The 15710-nt window shown below is 40.3% G+C and overlaps 1 protein-coding gene across 2 annotated transcripts; it reads left to right on the top strand.

Moving 5' to 3' along the window:
* Positions 1–679: 679 nt before the first annotated feature.
* LOC138633044 (gamma-aminobutyric acid receptor subunit rho-1-like) lies at positions 680–15125 on the top strand. Of its 2 annotated transcripts, none has more exons than XM_069719020.1 (10): positions 680–1293; positions 6005–6055; positions 6190–6296; positions 7205–7272; positions 8138–8361; positions 9153–9235; positions 9857–9997; positions 10473–10625; positions 11200–11396; positions 12845–15122. In XM_069719020.1, the coding sequence occupies exons 1-10, from the start codon at positions 1187–1189 to the stop codon at positions 13145–13147; spliced, it is 1434 nt and encodes a 477-aa protein (XP_069575121.1). In that variant the 5' UTR covers positions 680–1186; the 3' UTR covers positions 13148–15122. The 2 variants fall into 2 exon arrangements, with proteins under 2 accessions (XP_069575121.1, XP_069575122.1); XM_069719021.1 differs by having other exon boundaries at positions 1178–1293; positions 11200–11297; positions 12845–15125.
* Positions 15126–15710: the final 585 nt, after the last annotated feature.

The raw sequence follows: 15710 nt of genomic DNA, 5'->3' as shown, positions 1-15710 counted from the left end.
TTAACATTACTTGCACGAATTTCTGGGTTGACGTTGACGGAGCTAACCCAAATTCATGATCTTATAATCCAACTGTTCAGTCTGCTAAAAAAAAAAAAACAGAGGGACACATGGCTGGGCGGAGGGTGACGTCAGTGCCGAGACCTTTTTTGACTGGCTTATTCGTATGGACCGCACGTTTTGACCAAAAAATAGTGTTGCAGCCTCTGGCATGTTGCTACATTAAATAAAACACAGGGGGTTTTTTTTTGTTGTTGAAGGAGATTGATATGTAAATGATTGGACTCATGTTGTATGCTGGCATCTGACGTGTGTCGTGTTGTATTTGTTATCATCTGACAAAAAAAATAGGACCAAATCTTTGTTAAAAAAAAAATACTGTGGATATTAAAAAGTCATATTATTAGATGATATATCATTATCAATCATGAATGATTGCAGGTTTTGCATTGAAATACCATATTGGACATATTACTGCTGCATCTGCCAACACATCTACCTTGGTATTTATTCTTTGGGGCATTCAAAAATATTCCCAATTCTGGGTCCTCTGAGAAAAAAAACAGTGGCAAGCACCACAGCAGGCAGCAACAACAACAACAAAAACAAGTTCACCTCAAGCAAAGCAGAAATCCTGAAAACAACAGCGAGCAGACAAAAAGGCATGTCAACACGGGACTCCAGCATCAGAAGGAGCCGGGAAGCCTCTGAGATCAGACACGGAGCCTCGCCTCAGCCTCTGTGCGTCTGTATTTCTAAACCGTTGACCTTACAAATGAGCATGCTGCATCATTGGGAGAATTGGTGTTTCGGGGCGGTGCAAAGTGGAGTAGAGCACATCAGAGTGCAGGATATCTGAGAGCAGCAGCGCACAGAGAGGCAGGCACATCCGCCGCTGGAGGGATCAAATCTGTACCATCTGACGCTCAAGGATTTATGGGTTTAGTCAAAATTGCTTTTCCCACTGTGGAGATTAAGCACCGTAGGATGTTTTCCACTCAGGCCGTAGAATAGCCCAGCGTAGCTGCTGCTGCTGCTGCTGCTGCTGTTGCTGCTGTTTTCCCTCCCTCTTATCGGCTCCGGCGCTTGGAGAAGGGAATGTCTCAGGAAGGCAGAGTGCTCCAAACCCTGGAGCGGAGTAGATTCTGAGTGACAGGAGAGGTCCGTCCTCTGGGGAATGTGAACCATGCAGGTGGATGCGGTCCTTGTGCTCTTCTGTGTTTGGCTCGCGGCTGCAGCTGGGAAGATGGTCCAGTCGAGAGGTCACCAGATGGAAACCTACAAACAAAGCAGGTAATGCCGACAAAGTATTGGATGTGCTGTGTTTTAAAACCCAAACACTGGTGTGCATGTGTTTTTTGTCTCAGTGGGATGTAAATTAAGCTTTTAATGCAAAATCTGCCCATAAACAGAATTGTAAAAATTATTATTTTTCCCCCCTCATAAGGGCTCCATTGTATTCTTGGAGATGTTTTTTTTTTTTTTTTAGGGGTACACGGCGTTGTCCAGTGTTTCCTGTGTCACCTGTGCGGCTCCCTCCCCCTCTGGAAACAGACTTATTCAGACAGCAGATTGGAGAGCGGAGAGAGAGGGAGACCTAAATCCACACATCTATTTATGCACTACTGGGGAATGCTGTGTTCTCTTGCCCCACAACTGCTGCAGGCCAGTTAATGACCGTTTTCCCTGCCAGCAGCATTTGTAGTCAATGTCATTTTCAGGTGATTATTTAGGCTAATTGCTGCCTTGTTAATGCGTCCATTGGATTAGATGTTTTAGTCAGGACTGAACCAGATCTGGGAACCACGAAAGCATCCTCATTTCTGCATATTATTTATTGAGCTGGCTTTGACATCGCAAGTTATTTACACAGAAAGGACAGTTTGTTTGTTTTAATTCTGTCATACAAGTAGAAATGTGACATTTACACAACAAAAACATATTATATACAACATATTATATATATTAAAGTAAATAAATTGGGGCATATGTTGAAGCGTAAAGACGTGTTATGAGGACATCACGGCGGAATATTTGTCAAACTGCTTTCAGGTAAAGCTGAGCACTTAAATTCAGCAAAATTTGCAGAAATAATTATTTTGAATCATTATATTATTTTGAAACTGTTGTGTACAAAGTTGAGCTGTAAGTAACTCTTTTTTTTTTCTTTTTTTTTTTTTTAACCAAAACTCAAAGATAATTAGTTTGCTGTCATGTAGATACACACAGAAAAAAACCCAGCAACTATTTATATTTGAGGAGCAGGAATCAGTGTCTTTATGCCATTTTCGGTCAAACAAAGGACTTAAAAAAGTAATTCTGATTCTGAAAACTTGTACATTATTTTTCTGTCATTCGAGTACCTGATTAATCGACTAATTGTTTCAGCTCTATTGAAAATATTCAGTGTTTTATCACTGCTGTGAAACACTGGGAGCAGTACGAGTGTTAAAACACGCAAAGCATCTGACTCACATTAGAGCTGCAAAACTTGGATGATCTCTTCAGTGATTCATTCAGTTGAAGTTGAAACAGATATTGGTTGATCGTTTGTGTGTAAGTGGTGGAATCTCACCAAATGTATTTGGAAAGCTGAAAGTCTATATTCAAAGCAAAATTGTCAGAATTAAATAGAATGTGTAATTATCACAATTTACTCGCGGGTTTACTTTCAGATATCTGTTTACCGCTACTGAAAGCAATCAGCAGCTTATTTTCTTCATCAATCACTTGTCATTTGGTCTGTCGAATGTGAATTGTGCAGAATGCGCAAAAGCATCCAATTTGACCTTCTGAGTATGGATAAACTGGGAAATTTGTGGCATTTTGGATTGGGGGAAAAAAAAAAAAAGTATTTATCGATTATCCAACTAATTGCTCTGTAATTCTGTAACTTAATTAGCTTTGATTCACCTCCAGTCCCAAGTGAACGGAACACATTCCAGATGGCTTTGAATAGCTGCTGAACGCAACGCTCGGATAGACTGTCGACTTAGATAAATCCAAACGTGCATTGATATTTTATGTTAATGACACACATACATCGAGATAAATAGTATTCCATAAAAGATTGGTGCAGGCTGGCCTTCTTTCCAGTATCTAGACAGACAAATATTCGCTTTTGTCATAGAGTCCGACTGTCGCCTGCAGCTTCAAGTGAGAAAGCCTTTGCGTTAATCTCTGGTGAAGATGATAAGACTTTCCCAAGCAGGCAAAGAAAGTACGGTGCCACACGCCTCATAATGCTATCAGCGTTGAATGATTTGCCTTCATTTAATATATTCAACAAACCCTCTCAAATCATAATCCCCCTGCCTTTAGATACAGTATCATCCCCCCCCCCCCCGCTATATCTGCTGTTATTTATAGATCAGAGGCGATGTCAAACAGCAATGTGCTCGCTGTTAAAAGTTCTCATCCGTCTCAGTGAAATAAATGTGTTTGACGTCACGTACTTATGAAAAACAAGACGCGACAAGGCAAGTTAGCGAAGGGACATCCGTGTTAAAGATGTCTTTAAAAAAAAAAAAAAAACTAAACAGTGAAATTACACTCGTTTAAAAATGATCACGTGAGACCCGAGGTGACGATGAGGATCATTTAAGTACAAGAGGAGCACAATCGCGACCATCTGTGGAAAATCTGCAGAAGACCGAAAGCGCAAGTGGCATCAAAGCTCCAGTGTGATCTCGAAATGCCAGTGTCGTCTTTGTTATCAAGTCTGCGCTGCACTGTTTGTTGTTTTCTTCCTTTTTTTTTTTTTTTATTTTTTTTTTTTTTACCCCTCTAGTTTAAAGTCCCGTCAGTCTCCTCTCTGCTGGGTTCTCCCTGCAGTCTGTGAATACAAATCAGATGTAAATCTCCCACTACTCCTCCAGCAGGGGTAAACAAAATAAAAAATCTTCTACACTTGTATACCAAAGTGAAACTCTTCCTCTCTCTCTCTGTGTGTGTGTTTCCCATCACTGCGCTCCTCCTTTCATTAGGGTGAAATTGCAAAATCGTCTGCGGGCGTGGGCTGCCGGAGTTGTCACTATGTTACTTTCTTCACTCTCTGCCTCGAGGAGGAAGAGCGGAGAGACGGGGGAGGAAGGAGGAGGAGGGAGGAGGAGGAGGGAGGGGAGGAGGGGGGTGCGGGTTCGTGTAGGACAGTGGAGTCCCACATAAGAACACATCTAAGGGGAGGAAAACCCTCTTGAGGTTTAAGGGATCATTTAGAGTGGTCGTAGGAGGATTTCGGGGGCAGAAAAACACCTTCTGATGAGAAAGATGAATCACCATTTGCCCAAGACCAAAAAAAAAAAAAAATGATGTAACAGAGATGAACATCTGAAAATGCATGAATTCAAAGAAAACAGCGTGTAGCAATAGAGCTGTCAGTCAGCTGCACAGCAAAAGCAAGCCAGGTGGTGAGATAGAAACACTTGAGGCTTGACTAAATATCTCCAATTCATTACTACCAAATGCTCAGTTGAAAGCCAACGGAGCACATTTGGTTCGTTCAGTTCTTTTCCAAATATGTAAAAAAAAAAAAAAAAAAAAAAATTCAAGGATAACTCTCGAAATACTTCAAATGAAGGCACTACATCGCGTCCGTCCGTCAGTTAGAAGCCTGTCAACATGAAACCTTCTCCATCAATTTCACCTTGTTTCTTTCTGCCCCCCCGCCTCTCTGAGCCAGCATATATGAATGCGTTCACAGTGACCTCTGCAGAAATGTGGCCCATTAACCCCGATGGGATGCGTCTCCTGCAGCGGCGGACGCATGCGGGCTCACGGCTGCACAAAACTATGCCGGGGCCACACAGAGCAGAGCAGAGCAGTGTGCAGACAGGCGGTCTGCTCTGTGCTGGAAGCGGGCAGGCAGGCAGAGAGGAGATTGGAGAGGCATTTCTGCCAAGAGGATTAGGAACCAGCTGCCCGGATAGTCGCAGACGAGTAGCACCCATCGCCCCGTCAGAGCACAGCAGCCGGCACCCAGTGAAACCCTCTTCTTACTGTTTCGTTTTGCTCTGGTTGTGTTCTGTTTTTTTGGGGTTTTTTTTTTCTCCTGCCTTTGTGCAGTCCCTCCGTCGCTGCCTTTCTTCTTCTGTGGTATTTCCTAAATGCATGTCTGTGGTTGTCATAGGGGATTTAGCTCTGTCTGTCACAGCATGCTCTACTCTATTAATCCATTTTAGGGTTTTTGGACTTCATCATTCTCTCTCTCTCTCTCTCTCTCTCTGTGGCCTGAAAAGGCTGCAGAAAAGACAAGTAGAGAGAAAGCCCTCTTGAAGACTGTTGCCAAAAAAAAAAAGAAAAAGAGCTGGCTTGTTCTAAATTGGATATGATAAGGAAATGCTCTTTTGGCCTTTGTGTGATTTGAGAGTGAGACTCGTCAATAACAAAATAATGAAAGGCAAAGTTGTTGTTTTTTCTCTCTCTCTCTTGTTCCCTTTAACCCAGTGTAGATTTAGGCTTTAAAATTTCATGAAGCAGCGTTTGTTTCAAAATAAAAGCTGCAACTACGTTATTTTCATTAGCGATTAATCGTATCGTTTTCTCGATTAATCGATTCATATATTTAATTGTAAAATGCCAGAAAATAGTAAGCCAAATGCGACATTCAATTTTTTTTATTTTCTATCAAAAATCAAAAACCTTACATCATATTTTCCATATATTATTATATATGGCATTGAAAAGCAATAAGACACGTTTGAGAAGCGGCACTGACAGAAGCTCAACTGTTTCGCTCAATCAAATGTGTAACGGGCCAGTGACTTCAATATGTAAACACAGTCTGTGTAGTGATTTGCAATGACAGACAGGTGCTCTAAACAGGTTTGACCATACTGGACGATCAATAAGGGTTCAAACAGCTTTAGCAAATTGATGTACACAAATACCATGAAGCAATACACACTGCAAATAACTGAAATGAAAAACATGAAAATAAGCGAAACAGGGAAGCTTTGCATTTGTATGACGTTATTACTTCTTTTTTTATTATTATTATTAACAGGTCGCGAAGAGACACCGAAATGGGAGGTGGTGAAGGTCAAAAATCTGGGAGGCAAGTTTTCAGAATTTCAAATTAAAAGTCCTCTCCATATTTTATTTCATCATTAAAACCTGCGCTTTACATATCACTGAAGGCTCAATGTGACCACGTGTTGTTTCTTTTTTTCCGATGTTGTTGTTTCACAGCCCCATTTACAAACGAAGTCCAGACATGACGAAATCCCCAATGACGAAATCTGAGCAGCTCCTGAGAATAGACGACCACGACTTCACCATGAGACCAGCGTTTGGAGGTCAGAAGTGCTGATTAAATCAAATTCTTAATTGAAAAACCCTCTGGCTCAGAGAAGCTGTAGAAGCTGCATCCTCAGTCATCAAGTGCAGCTGGATAAGATCTGTGCAGTTGTCGTTGGTTCTGACCTAATAGTCCTGTAAGCTCTTAAAGACCTTCATAACACCATCAGTGTAAACTGTGCTGGACTTTCCAATTGCAGCTTTACATCGCAATATAGTGTCTTTTGCTTCACTGTATAGTAGAGGGATTTGATGTCAGCTTTTTTGGACTGTGGGATTATCGAGATCGTCGAGATAAAGGCACACGGGCTTTTGTTTCAGAAAATCATAATAATCATAACTTTTTATGTTTTTAGTGGTCTTTTTCCTTGAAAAACACACGGGAGCTGTATTTAACAAAGAATAAAGTCAGCCATGATGGCTTTCGCTTTTTAACAGACCACTTTTAATCACATGACAAACCGCTGCTATAAACCCACCAGGTGACTCCTTGCAGACTCCTTTTGCCGTGTCCGATTTTTAACCATCAAATGCGTCTCAACTTGAAGTGGAAAAGAGAGTTGGATTTCATCCACCCTTGCATCAACTTTGATCCATTATTGTGATCTCATTTTATTTGTGTACTGTTGGATGATGATGATGATGATGATGATGATGATGATGATGATGCTGCAGAGTAGAAGGGCTGAAATAGGTCAAAAGAAGAATCAGAGCCAGACTGTGACGAGCAGTTACTCTATATTTTTTATGACTCGTTGTTCTTTTTCAAATCTGCTTTCCAGAACATAAAAAGGTTCAGACAGTCTTAGTAATGGTCATGTTGACTGTTCGACCGTAGTGTCACAGTCATAATGAAGAAGAGAAGCCAGAATAACAACATTTCTGACATGAGGCTATTTTCTTTCAGGCCCTCCGATTCCTGTTGGAGTAGATGTTCAGGTTGAAAGTCTGGACACCATCTCTGAGGTGGATATGGTAAGTATGGTTTCAACATATTTTTTCAACCACAAATGATCCAATATTTGACACAAACAAAAAAGAATCTGAGAAAAAAAAAAAGTCAAAATGTATGTATCAGAAGTGCGTTTTTATCTCTCTTCTCTCCCATTAATCATCTAACAACCCCTCAGAATTATCTTGTGACCTTTTGGTGGGGCCTGACCCTTAGGTTTGGAAGCACTGAACTAGACTACCTAACTGTAATCTGTGAAGATGTAATTCGGTCCGCCTTGACCAGCCACGACAGTATAATTGGTTGATTGATCAGTATTGATCAGTATTGATCAGTATTAACAAATTAAAATAATGAAGTCATTTTGTAGTGTTGTAATGGCACTTAAACCTGCTGTGTGGATCTTTTGTGTCCCCCTTCTGCCAGTGAGAGTAATTAGCAAGAGACTGTTGATGTGCTACGTCGTGGGCACGCTGCTGTTGCAACTGCAAAATGGTGGATTCTCCGCAATATCACTTGTTTCACTATCAGATTTTTTTTTATCCAGTCCAAAAACATTTGGAAAATCTAGAAGCAGCATATGACTGAATTATTTTAGCCCAAATTAAGTTGCACAGGGCCAAACCTGAAGTTAGCCACCTCTGCAAGCCAAAGTGTCTGGTGCACCTGTTCCGCCCATAGAGCACATCCAGTTTGAATTCATTCGGTCAAGGTGGGCATGTCTCACCAGACACCAGATTGGAAAACCCCATAAACTGAAATACAGAGAGATTTTATCTGGTGGTGATAGGCTTACTCGGTATTGTGTGGACTCATTTGGAAAGGGCTTGAATGTACAGCACCTGTATTTCCCTCAATTTCCTTTTTTTTTTTTTTTCTCCCCTGCAGGACTTCACCATGACACTGTACCTGCGTCACTACTGGAAGGACGAGCGGCTGTCGTTTCAGAGCACCAACAACCAGAGCATGACCTTCGACAGTCGCCTGGTGAAGAAAATTTGGGTCCCCGACATGTTCTTTGTCCACTCTAAGCGCTCTTTCATCCACGACACCACCACAGACAACGTCATGCTGAGGGTTTATCCAGATGGCAACGTGCTCTACAGTCTCAGGTGAACACAAAGACAATTGGATGTTTTGTCTCACTGAGCCAAGAAGGACCGACTCCTTCTAAGACTCCCAGTGCCTTTTGATAATCTTGACAAATGCTCTTCCAAACAGTTTAAATATTAATACAGCAGTCAAAGAATTTTATTTGTTCTTGTGATGTTAAAGTAATAGAGTACTTTTTCCTGCAGAGACGGAAACCTACCGATAAACAACTAGACAGGTCTGATTCGCTGTGTTGAATTTCAAAGCAGGTTCACCAGCATTTTCAAAAACAACATTTTATATTTCTAAACTACGTGTCGCAGATTTGAATTAATAAGGTTAGATTAGGTTAGGTAGTTACTTTATTAATCCCCGAGGGGAAATTTTTTCGCGACAGCGAAATAACAGGAGAATGCCAAATGTTTGTCATGTTATAGTTCACTGTATTGACTTTCTAATCTTCATTTAATCGGGAAAGCAATTTAGAAACCATTTAGTTTTTGCAATGACACCACGGCATAAGGTCATTTGATTAAAAATGGGGAAAAACAAGTGGGATAGTGGATGAAAATGAAACAACACTGCAGTGAGACAATACAAAGATGGTAAATGGCATAAAAACATAAGCCAAGCCAGCAGCCCTGCACACACGCCACTCTATCGAGCACAAAACATACAGCTTGCGTCTCTATTTGTTTTGTTTTGGCTAAAACTAAAAAAAAAAAAAAAAAATTGGAATCCTAACCTTCAATCGTCTGTTTTCTCAGGTGTTAAATTACAGTGGATGGTTTGTTGTTTGTTTTCCCTGCAGAATCACAGTTACTGCCATGTGCAACATGGACCTCAGCCGCTTCCCCTTGGACACCCAGACCTGCTCACTGGAGATTGAGAGCTGTGAGTGGATTTATTAAAACAGGGCAAATATGTCAGTCAGACACACCTTTTTTTTCCCATCCGCCAACCATTTGGTTCAAAACAGCAGATTTATATTCATGATAAGCCACTGAACTTGTTTTTTTTATCTGTAGATCCTCCTAGTTACCAGAAAATGACTTCTTGTGTGAATTTCTTCTGCAATCCTCATGCTTCTTGTACACAAAAAAATATTTCAGTTGTGGAGCCCCCAATGAGCTTTCTTCTTACACCCTCTTAAGGGCAAAATGTCAAGTTCAAACATCAGATATCTCATGAAATCTCCAGAAACATCGCACCATGAAAGCTTTTTTAGCTGATGCTTCAAAGAGAATCCACAGCTTTCATTTTAAGAAACTTTCCTAGAGTAGTATTCCAGTGTGATTCTAAGACTAACAAATCTGCAAGGGTGTATGATGATCACTACATGAAACTCACAACCTCTAAGGAAAGCTAGCGGGGCTCTATTGTTTGAAGTCTTATCATGTTTTCTTTTCTTTTTCGCACATTTTGCTCACATGAACATGCAGCATTGTGCGTACCAAATCTGTCCTGATTTGGTTTGCAGCAGACGTTCTTACTTCCACATATTTCCCCCTCCAGATGCGTACACAGATGACGACTTGATGCTGTACTGGAAGAAAGGCAACGAATCCCTGAACACCGACGACAGAATATCTCTGTCTCAGTTCCTCATCCAGAAATTTCACACCACCACCAAGCTGGCGTTCTACAGCAGCACAGGTATTGTCATCCCCAACACATCCACTTCAGATACACATGCCGAAAAAAAAAAAAATGGATTATGCAAATGTCTGCACCATGCATGCAAGACTTGATCACAAGTGAAATAGAACTTTACTGAATTTCATTTTACTTTGTAAGCCTTTTCTAACTAAAGGATCACGGTATCATTACATATTCCTTGATTGTTACACCAAAAATGTACTAATATATAATCCTTCCTGCAAAACCAAATGAATCAAACTCCTGGCAACCGCTTGTATTCAACTCGAAAAGCCACTGTGAAAGCCTCGCAGCCCTCTTATAACCACATGTCACGTCAGCTCCAAAGAGCAACCTGAAGCATAAAAGGGGATTTTGTGTCCTATCTTTCTCTGCCAGAGTTGCTGGGAACCTCTGCTTCAAGTGTTGACACAGTGTATCAACAGCAAACATATGACAATGTGTGCATAATGGTGATATTTCTTCTTCCCAGGCTGGTACAATCGTTTGTACATCCACTTCACCCTGCGGCGCCACATCTTCTTCTTCCTGCTGCAGACTTACTTCCCTGCTACTCTCATGGTCATGCTGTCCTGGGTGTCTTTCTGGATCGACCGCAGGGCCGTCCCCGCCAGGGTACCACTAGGTAGGACAGGCTTTCCCCTGAGATTGGATGACCAGTGCAAAGCACCTGTAAAGTGTGATTTTGTTCGAGAAATGGGAGGACTCTAAAAACTGTGACAATATGATACCTTTCCTTGTCCCACATGAGAGTAAAGGGATTATTTACCTCCGGTTTTGAACTGCCAGTGTGCTAAAAGAAGCCATTTTATAACATTACCATGGTGGCTAGGATATTGTAACGGGTATATTTTTGGCTTGTGACACATTCAAATAAACTAGTATCTAATTGTGACACCTTGTCACAAGTCGAATGTAACTATAAGATGAGTTTCAGAAATGATTTTCCATCCTCGCTTTCTTATTTTTGTCACAATTTTATAAGACAGAAGAGGTTGGGGCACTTCAACCATCATGTTTAGGTGGAAAAACTGACCATGAACTGTAACATTAACCATGCTCAATAAAAACAGCTTGCTGTATGAAGTTTTAGCGAGTACATGTGTATCCTAGAGGATTACTGGTACCTGTGAATGTGGATTGTCATCGTATAAGCAGCAACACTGCCGTGACTAAAATCTTTTTGTACTCCCCTTCAGGCATCACCACAGTGCTCACCATGTCCACCATCATCACCGGGGTCAACGCCTCCATGCCGCGGGTCTCCTACATCAAGGCAGTGGACATTTACCTCTGGGTCAGTTTTGTCTTTGTCTTCCTATCGGTGATAGAGTACGCGGCGGTGAACTACCTCTCCACCGTGCAGGAAAGGAAAGAGAGGAAGCTGAGGGAGCGAGTAAGTGTTCATTTTCACGTTTTGTTTTTTTTCTCTGTAATTGCTCATTGAAAACACAGTTAACCTTTGGTTTTATTCTGGCCATTCTAACAACAGTTATCTTCTTTGTTGGGAGCAAATGTTGCTCCGATGCATAAAAGAGAGAAAGAGAGTTGAATTTCGTTTTACACTAGTTCTTCTTGAATTGGACTATGCACCTGATGTATTTGGTACTTTACGGGACATCATGTGCTTTAAAACCAACCAGTGCAAACACACACTCTGTAAAAGTCCTCCATAGTTCATATCAATTTAAAAGTTCTCCATTTGTTAATTTAAATTTATCAAATGTAGCATGGTTGGGATCGAATTTTAGTTATTCCGAATAAGAAATATCTTCTCATTAAAAGCAGGAGAGGAGACAGTCCATGGAAGTCAAATAGAAGCATTAGTAATCCAAAGACACAGTTGACTTAATTTTACATTTCAATATTTTACACATTAAAATATTTTGGAACTGGTGGAAACATAAAAAATGCATGTGCATTTCCAATAAATAGATAAATATTTTCTAAATTGGCTTTCTTTAAGCTGCTCTCAGGGCTACGGCAAATTAAATCTGGGACTGCAGCTTGTGTACTATATTGCTATTTGTCATCTGCCAACTGCTGCAGCATATGGAGCCAAATTGCCCACAAACCCCGGAGGAACATTTCAAGCCCAAACAGCCTTCTATAAATGTTTCACACCAAAGTTATTTAAAGTCTCTGAGCGTGCAGAAAAATTCTGAACATTCAAGAAAGTGATGCATTCATGTCCTCGTTTTAGTATTACAACTTCCCAGAAAGTCCGATATTGTCCTACTAAAAACAACGCCATACGTCTTTTGTGCAAACAGCTTATTACAACCCACTGCTACGTTTTAAAGTTAAGTGACCTCTAGTGGTCGTATAAATAACAACAATCTTTTGTCCTTAAGAAGTGACGCGGTTCAGATAAAGTCTACGTAAGAGTTTTTCTTTTGGAGGAAATGGGTTGCGTTGATATTTTTCAGTTTCCAGCCACAAGTGGGTAACGTTTTTCAAAACCGCATTTACTGTTGCCCTGACGACAAAAACTGCATTACGCTAAGTGCTGTTCGTTTCCCGTTTCCAACCACAAATAGGGACACTTTTTTTCTTATTACCGTGTTTTCTGTTGCGTTGACAACAAAGGTTGCATAACTTAAGGAAGTCCTATCAATAACACACAACATGGTTCAAGTTATCATTTTAACACAAACAATTATCTTTCCCTAAACAAGTGGTTGTTGTGCCTAAACCTAACCAGGGGCGCTAATTTAGGAAACGTTCCAGTGGGTCATATTTGAGGGTAGGACCAATATGGCTGGATGGGTCCGAGGACTTGTTGGAAAGTCTACCTGAATGTCAAAATGACTTAGTGTTTTCTTTTCACTTTGTTTGACACAGTTGCCATGTACATGTGGCATTGGCAACCCTGACGAGATGATGACAGACCCCCAGATCACTGGCTACGGGTCTATGGATGTCAACTCAATGGGGAATTATGGGATGCCAGAGAACGGTGGCCGCCAGGAACGAATTTTGGCCCAGGTGGCGCTGAATGACCCACAAATCACAGGCCAGGTGAAGCCACCCAGAGGATACGTGAACATCTGGATAGACACCCACGCCATAGACAAGTACTCAAGGGTTGTTTTTCCTGGAGCGTACATCCTCTTTAACATCATCTACTGGTCCATCTACTTGTAACCTGGGATGGATGAAATGCTGCGAGCGCTGTCCATGATGGGACAACAGGAGTTCGGCTCATTTGTCCAAGAGCAGGAAAGATGACATTGCACTTGATGCTCTCCGTACAGATAAACTGCTCATTAGACGCATGGGGACTATTGACAGATGGGTGACCATTGCCTTCTTGACCCAGGCTCTTAAAACTGATGACTTTAAAAAAAAAAAAAAAATGAGCTACTGACAAACAGGACAGTTGTGTCACTGTTTTTGTCACACCATCAAATCTATGTGGTTTATTGTTGTATGTATAGCACTGTTGACGGAAAGATGTTTGGATATTGTTGTTGACTGAGGACTTACTGCACACAGAGGTGCACAAACGTTGGCTCGTGTAACTGTGCAATTTACCTCAGCTACTTTTCAGTTCTTGATGCAGTGACTGTGACAACATTTTCAAAGCTGAAAGTGTAAACTGAAAACAGATTTACATTAACTGGCATTGCCACTGTATGGACAGATCCTCCACCTCTGCATATAAGCTTGACTTGGCATTCAAAGACCAAAAAAAAAAAAATCTGAAGGAATAGCTTAACATTTTGAGAAATGCTTATTTGCTTTCTACTGATTAGAAAGTTAATACTACTCTCATATTTGTCCTTTGAATGTTTGGCTACATCCTGCAGCCAGTTGGCTTCGCATAAGACTTGTAAAAGAGGGCAAAACACCTAAATATTTGCCTCCATCCAAGGTTTAAGAAAGTCCACCGACCAGCACATCTACAGTTCACTAGTTAACAAGGTATATCTTATTTAATCTTTACAAATTTCTAAACCCTGTTTTAAAAGGGGTTAAGAGCTTAACTACTTATTGACTGGGATCAGTAACTTTCTGGAGTGTCGACTGATTTCTGAACGGTCCAGATTTTGTTTACTTTGAGTCAGTCTAGCTGCTTCCCCCTGTTTCCAGTCTCTGTGCGAAACTAAGTTGTCTGGCTGAAGCTTCATATTTAACTGCACAGAAGTGTTATCAATCTGCTCATCTAAGTCTGCTAGAAAGCAAACAAAATTTCATTTCTCAAAATGTGGTAATATTCCTTTAAAAAAAATATTCTGGTTATTCTCAAAGTTCCATTTTTATTCTGCAGCATGTTAGTATGATTCAGTTTATGTTACATTTTCTTGTGAACTTTGTATCAATGAAGTTATTTGGCTGTCAAGCTACTGCGTTGCATTTGTGTGAGTTGACAAAGTTGAGGAAAAAGGCAAAAATAATGCAGTCTATAAAAATTACAAATGTTAAAATATATGTTTAGTAAATCCCAAACAATGATTATGACATTAACTTTTTTAATGACCTTATTTCTTCTTTTTTTGTTTTCTTTTTTTACACACAACTGAAGCTCATCTCTTGTTTTGTTGTTGTGAGGCTTTGAGGTTCACTGTGACCTGTTAGTTGCTAGTTTTATCGTCTTTTTCAGCTTAAAACAACTTTATACTTTGTTAGGCAAAGGATATATTAAAAATATATTTCGGTGGTCTATGGCAATTTAACGACTAAACATGCAGATGTTAAATTAAACATGTTATATGTGGGGAAATGCTAAATAAATGTTTTGTTTTCTGAAAATGTGAAAATGATTTGAGCAGAACTGAACATCACAGTCACTGTACTGATTTTTTAAAATCTCCTGCGTGTCATACATTCAGCAGACAGAAATGCATTGAGATGCATGGATGAAAATTACATTTTTGCAGACATCCATTGAGATCAACTTACAACACAGACAAAAACAGACAAATCTGTTATCACAGATTTCATGTCAATTGAAGCAGAGGTTTCCATATGACCTCTCAAGTCTTGGTCCAAAATTTGTATCTTGTTTTCCTGCAGCTGCTGCTACGGTTTGTTTACACAGTCGTGGAGGATAGGCTTTCACAGTTATTGGATTGCTACCAGCTCCATGGTCTCTCTTCTCTCTCTGGCACAGGTCTGATTGTTGATGAGCATTCATAATAAATCATGTTAACTGGATATTTTGTAATACCATTAACCGCTCACATGTAAGTAAAAGGATATATATATATATATACACACCTTACACTCAGCCTATTTAAAAAAAAAAAAAAAAAAAATTCTCATCTCTCAGGCAAAACTCTGGATTATCTTGAAGTTTCTGTTTTGAACCAAACAACTTCCAAAAGGGCATCAATTTAAACTTTGTGAACTATTCTCTCATAACCTTCTATCATGAAACCAAGGCTTCGCTGCATCAAAGGCAGCAGAGAAAGATAAAGAACCTGACTTTCCACCACGACTGTGACTCCATCTTGGGAATGCGAGGTTTTCGACCTGCTGCTGAAAGCATGCCCTGAAATGTAAATGAGCGAAATAGGTAGCGTGACTGTTAAAAAGGTGCAGAACTCAAAGCAAAACCACTTCTCGACCAGGCCAAATGGGAAACATAGCTGAGAGTGAATACGGCATTCTTTATGAATACCTAATTTGGAATAATTTAGGTGCAATTACATAAAGGAGGGCATCAAATAAAGTTTGTTGGACTTATTTTCTTTAGTGATGTGAA

Source organism: Brachyistius frenatus, unplaced genomic scaffold (genome assembly GCF_029030835.1).
Source record: "Brachyistius frenatus isolate BFR_SWC_R1_liver_20210118 unplaced genomic scaffold, ASM2903083v1 Contig_204, whole genome shotgun sequence".
Taxonomy (NCBI): domain Eukaryota; kingdom Metazoa; phylum Chordata; class Actinopteri; family Embiotocidae; genus Brachyistius; species Brachyistius frenatus.
The sequence above is the reverse complement of the archived record's forward strand: the minus strand, read 5'-3'. Positions and strand labels throughout refer to the sequence as shown.

Coding starts and splice junctions, on each gene's coding strand:
- LOC138633044 (XM_069719020.1), top strand. CDS start 1,187: ATGCAGGTGGATGCGGTCCTTGTGCTCTTCTGTGTTTGGCTCGCGGCT. Junction 8,362..9,152: donor AACGTGCTCTACAGTCTCAG/GTGAACACAAAG, acceptor TTTTCCCTGCAG/AATCACAGTTACTGCCATGT. Junction 9,998..10,472: donor GGCGTTCTACAGCAGCACAG/GTATTGTCATCC, acceptor TCTTCTTCCCAG/GCTGGTACAATCGTTTGTAC.